At 37.8% G+C, this 6,000-nt stretch overlaps 1 protein-coding gene across 3 annotated transcripts in view; it reads right to left on the bottom strand.

The window, feature by feature from the left end:
- Positions 1-405: 405 nt before the first annotated feature.
- Positions 406-6,000, bottom strand: part of akap11 (A kinase (PRKA) anchor protein 11) — a 28,705-nt gene continuing 23,110 nt past the window's right edge. For all 3 annotated transcript variants that reach the window (XM_053496086.1, XM_053496087.1, XM_053496088.1), the window contains 3 exons: positions 5,088-5,134; positions 4,522-4,703; positions 406-3,615 (listed from right to left, as the gene is read on the bottom strand). In XM_053496086.1, the coding sequence (XP_053352061.1) occupies positions 3,448-3,615; positions 4,522-4,703; positions 5,088-5,134 (397 nt within the window). In that variant the 3' untranslated portion in view covers positions 406-3,447. The remainder of the gene's footprint in view (positions 3,616-4,521; positions 4,704-5,087; positions 5,135-6,000) is intronic.

Here is a 6,000-nt window from a genome sequence, read left to right as displayed (position 1 = left end):
TTATACACCATCATCACATATTTCATGAGGCAAAGACAACATGCGAGTTAATGAGTACTGTAGCTATCAAAAGGATTGCAGATTCAGCTCGGGGTGAGTATCATGGAAGAAGGGCTTTGTACCAGATTGCTGCTGAGTTGCAGGTTCAATTTGTACCAGTGAGAAAGACACTAAAATTGCATCGATCGTTAGAACCTGATTATGTAATCTGGATTTAGCCTACTTTTGCATTTGTATGCAACAAGTCTTTTTGGGTTCAGGAACTTTAAACCCTTGTCATCCTAACATTTCACTTCCCTCTAGGAAGAAGGTGGACGTATTGTATTGTTACTCCACATTTAACGGTAAATTGAAGGTTTCACTTTTCAACTCTGTGCCATTTAATAAATAAGAAAACACAACAGCTTCACATGAAAATGCTTTATTCTTTCCCACAGCTTTAACAGGTGTAGTGCTCTTACTTTAGACTTTTAATATGTAAACTATTTAGCAACTTCACTAGTGTGATCACAATTATAAGTTATACTGACATAAATTATTAAATATCTTACTTTTTCAGAATAATACAAATAAGCAGGAAAAATAGAGAAGTCAGTGTAATATTGTTTATCTACTTCACTGAGATGAGCATGACACTGCACAAGTAAAATATTTTACCTTTAAACTATGATGTCAAATCTGCAGTACACACAGCTTTAAATAACACAAATAGCAATAGGTCATATATTGAAATATAGGAATGTACATAAAATAAAGTCAGTACACAAAGCCAGCACATTTATGTCTGTTCATACTTACAGCAAAAGCATATATAATCCCACTGCGAAAGAGGAAAAAGTGTATCTGCAAATACTGTATACCTTCAACTGTTTTCATAAATTATGCAAGTTTTCTTTTTTTTAGGGTGGTCAGCTCTAAAAACCAAACTGTCTTACCGCACTGAGATTAGATATTTTTTCTACAATAGCCTCCTCCAATGACCAACGTTTTTTTTTTTTTAATGGCAATTTAAAATCATGTAAACAAATCAGCCTGAATCATCGGAATTCAATTTATGGCACCGTGAAAATAGAAATGTTTTCACTGTAGCAATTTACATACAGATAGCATGAGCAGCCACAGTGCTGTACGCCTTTGGACCATGCTTATGAGAAATAATCATTGATGATATGATGGCACAAACGGAACATTTAATTTAATAGTAATACAGGTATGCAGGAAGGGATAGAATAGCATGCATTAGTGTTAATGTGGAATAATACGTTCTACTACCCAGATCTCCATACTGCCTATTCCACTGGGTATAACTCTAAACCATACCGTTAGTGGATTTTGAACTGAGTCGTTTTTTTTTAACAATACATCAATGACAGCACGTCAGTTTAAACTGAATGGCTTGTGGCTAGAATCCCCTCGAGCTGCTTTTACATACACAGAAGCTAGTCCAATTGAAGTGAACCATAGTGTGTTTTTCACACTTGGTATGTTATGTTTGTGCACCATAGAACACAGCTATTGCATTCAGTTGCAGACCAGAACAACTGGTTTGAGGCCCTCAGAGTGAGGTCTGGTTCCAAGCATTCTCCAACACGGTTCAAAAGCAATTCAACTCTGAATCAGTTCAGCTGCAGGAATTGAACCTGCACTACGTATACATTCCGACTCAGAGAGAACAGAACAAATTGATTGGATGCTATCAAAGCATCCTTAAACTTATCCACAGCATGGTATACATTATCGATACTTAACACACTTTCGATGGTTTTAATATTGGGCCTAGTGTGGGAAATATACTGTTCTGAGATACTGACATAAGTTGGGAAGGACCTATATTGGCCATTCCAGAGTAAAGTGCTACCTTCATGGGGAGTGCACAGTAAAGTGGAGTCAGTGAGGGGAACGGGATAGTGTGGGAAAGTCTGTGGTGGTTGATTTCCTGCTGGGGTGTAAAACATCTCCAGGAGACGTAAGGAGTGTGTGATTAGTGACCGAGTTATGCAGGCACTTGAAGCTGTGGTTCATTCGTGGTTCAAATTAGAGTGGTGCTCTGAGGAATCTAAGCAACCACAAATGTTATAAACAGAACTCAAAGAAACATCAACATCAAAGTCTAGGTAGGGGGAAAAGAGAATGACCATTAAAGTAGAAATTTAAAACCAAATTTCTGACACATTTCTTTCTTTCTATGATGTCTTCCATCTTTCACAACCCCGAAATAGGAGCCAGTTATTTTACAGTTAATCCTGTACAAAAGAAGAATTGGAAGAGGGGGTGGACAGTTTTACAACCCTAATATCAATTCGTCATAAGCAAAGAATGTGACCTACTGTACAGTACATGCCCACATCAGGTACAAACTGTACATAGTGTCGCACTATTACAGTAATGTGGCAAAACTGCACTACCGTCTTCTTCTTTATACTACAGAACTTCTTTGCCTGTTTAGCAGCTTGTCATTTACTGACTATTTACCATGTCAAGTATTTACTTAACGTACAGGAAATGTACTCTTAAAAAAATATCAATTTGTGTTCCTTAATTTTTGGCAACAGTGTATTTCATACAGTTTCATATACCTAGATCACTCGGATATTAAGGAACGTCTGAGTGCACCACACCATCTGACTATTTTAGCCATACAAAAAAATATAGTTTACATATACTGTATGATGTGGTGTCATAAATACTTATCCTTTAGTGCATTTTAATAAAATCTGTGCCATCCTGAGACAACACTGAAAAAGTAAAGGATTTCTCACTAAAAGGGGAATATTATCAAAATAGATTTTGATGGAGTCAGTTGAGAGCAGCTGTTTTTTTTTTTGTTGTTTTTTTAGTGTTAAAATATTTACAGTGAAATGGTATTTTAACTACTTGGGTAGCTGCATGAGCATCTGATATAAGTTACAGTTGACCTATAATTACTTTCCACTACTATTTTCATTCATTTGTATATCAAAGTATAAAATTCTACAGTGGCCAAGACCATGGATATAGGAGGTGCAGTGGTTCTGCTGGCTGGTCCCTTTATCGTGTATATTCCCGTAAAGAGAGGTGATCTACAGTATTATTCGACTCTGCTCTAGGGATTCCCTTTAAATAAGCAATGCCGTCACTGAGCCCTCTGCTTGTAACACTGGCTTAGGGCATGAAGGCAAAACACTAAGAGAAGTGCAAATTATAACATACTAAATGTGCGATATGCAATTCAATATCATATGAGACAAATAACAGAAGTGACAACCAAAAATGGAGAACAAAAATACCTTCAGTAACGGCATGCAATACATTCAAACACCCGCGCACCCGACACACCCCACTGGCTAGGCCTCTAAACAGGCAGCTACGTCGCGCATAAATGTGAATGTGATCAAAATCTTCACCTCAACACACTGCCATTAGGCGCTTACTACAGGCGTGTCATCAAATAGTGTAAGCAGTGATGGTCTACGAGTGTTCAAGCAGCCAGTGGAAAAGGGACCCATGTTCGTGTCTTGTTTCCTCAGCACATGGTTCCTCCTCGGATGGATGCCCCTCGTAGTATCTAAGAAGAGCCTGAAGGAGCTCGCAGACTCTCCACTCTCTCTCTTTCAGCCTCTGAACCACACGCAGAAACTACAAACATGAACATAGCAGCCGTAGTAAGAATGGATGTTTATTATATGTATAAAATAATATTAGTATTATGGAGATTATATTACATAATCTTGTATATTATTATACTATTATTATAATACTGATGTGCTCACACACAGAGACCTGTATAGTGGTGGATTAAAAGGTAAAGCTGTAACCTTCAGGTACAAGAAAGTCTTTAGAACAGATGACTGCACTTGATATGACATTTTGTTGATTCCATACTAGCATTGCAGATTCCCAGTGGTTTTCAGGAAAAAGTTGCAAGAATTTAAGTTAATTGATCATAAAAAAAAATCTTTTTGCTGTATCTAAGGTTAGTTGTACAATAATGTTTTTTGAACATCAACCTTTTCCAATATAGATAGATTGACAGACAAAAGAAAACTCTATATGGGTAAATGGTTGTGGACACCTGACCATCACTTCCACGATTTAGTCCAACATTTGCGGTTATTATAAACTTCTCTCTTCTGGGAAGGCTTTTCACTAAATGTGGGAATGTAGCTGTGGGGATTTACACATTCATCCACAAGCATTAGGCACTAATGTGTGATGAGGAGGTCTGGGGTGCAGTCTACGTTCATGTGGATCATGTTTTCAGTAGGGTTGAGTTCAAGACTCCAGTTCTTCCACTCCAACTTTTCGTCCTTGCTTTGTACGCAGAGGCATTATCATGTTGGAACAAGTTTGGGTCCATTAGTTCCAGTTAAAGGAGTTAAATTTAAGAGCATACAAGGTCATTTTAGAAAATTGTGCACGTCCAACTTTGTGGTTTCCAAGAGTTTCGGGACAGCCCATATACGACCATGAAGATCAGGTATCGACAAACTTTCAGCCATACAGTGTGTATATGAAATATAAAATATCTTTTGAAAGTCTAACCTGCTGCAGCTCCCTTTCAGATTGTTCACTGAGCTGCATGACTGGCAGCTCAGTGATTGAGGCCGCCATCCACTGCAGCACCGTTCTCAGTTGCGGATCTGTGCCCTGCCCGCATACATCTGTACTGACCACGAGCAAAGCCCTGTCCCCTTCTGTGTGGCCCCTCTCTACTCGCACCGTCCCTGCCAAAACAAACACACAGTGGCCTGTTAAAAGGATATATACACACCCAACTGCCATCAGTACGATCACAGCAGATAACCTCTATTTCAGCAAGCCTATAGCATAAATCCCTTTCCCACAGTCTTTCACAAAATGGGGCCAGATGGTTCAGTCTGAAATCATCTGTAGACCCGCAGCGTTTGGACAGTTACAGGAGACAGAGATATGAAACAACACCAGTGCAGTTTGGACAAAGTAGTGGAACACTCCTACTGCCAAATATTACCGTTCTGAAAAATGACGGAGTCAAGCCCGGCTGCAAGTACAAATATGGTATTTCACTATTTACATTTATCCAAAAAAAAAAAAAGGTTTTATGCTGAGAACAAAAAATGTTCCATTACCACCCATGAAGTTCTTGGCTTCAGCTTCCTTCTCCTCTGTGTAGTCACTACGGGGTGAGAAACATCATTAGTGTGAGCAAACAGGTAATAAAAAACAAAATCGATGAAAAAAAGCTGAAGAAAAAAACATGCAAGAGAGCCATTCAGAAATGAAAGACAGTGAGAGGTTTTAGAGTTTTCAGCAGACCTAGTTTTCATACTGACCTGTTCCACTATTTCCCTCTGGTTTTGCCTACACCATGCAAGTGAAGTCTAAGCTTCTAGACCCTTACATTTCTTCACACTAAATTCTTAAATGTATTTTATTGAAATGTTTCAATTCACACAATTGCTCTCAGTAATGCATCAATGACCAAATGTACAGCAGACTGGGAAAACTTGTCAGAAACAGAAAAAAAGTAAGTTTGGTTTAAATTAAGTTTTCTGTCCATAACTTACTTTGACCACTAATTTAAAGAAGCATACATATGTTGCATTCAATATAATCTTGAAATGCTTATATTTCCTTTTTAAACCCTGCCTAGGGTTTCTGTAGAAAACACATAAATAAGGCACAAGGCAAAAAAAAAAAAAAAAAGGTAAAAATAGTCTGCCTAAAGAATTTATTTGTTAGCAAGATTCCATTACACTGTAAACGGTATGCTTTGATTTTATTTGTTTATTTTGTCTTTGGTTAAGCTTCAGAGCACATAAATGTTTGGACACACCTTCTAATTAACTGTGGGTTTTTTTTGTAAATAATATACTGATGACCTCAAAATTACCAAATAACATATATGGAATTATGTGTTTATATGAGGAGGAAGGACTGTAGGGTTAGCTCATAATTAGAACAATACTGAAGACATCTGAATAGGTCACAAACGCACGCACACAAACACAGTTAAGAAAATTAGGGGAACTCCTGGTATGT

This window comes from Clarias gariepinus, chromosome 5 (genome assembly GCF_024256425.1).
Source record: "Clarias gariepinus isolate MV-2021 ecotype Netherlands chromosome 5, CGAR_prim_01v2, whole genome shotgun sequence".
Lineage (NCBI taxonomy): Eukaryota > Metazoa > Chordata > Actinopteri > Siluriformes > Clariidae > Clarias > Clarias gariepinus.
The sequence above is the reverse complement of the archived record's forward strand: the minus strand, read 5'-3'. Positions and strand labels throughout refer to the sequence as shown.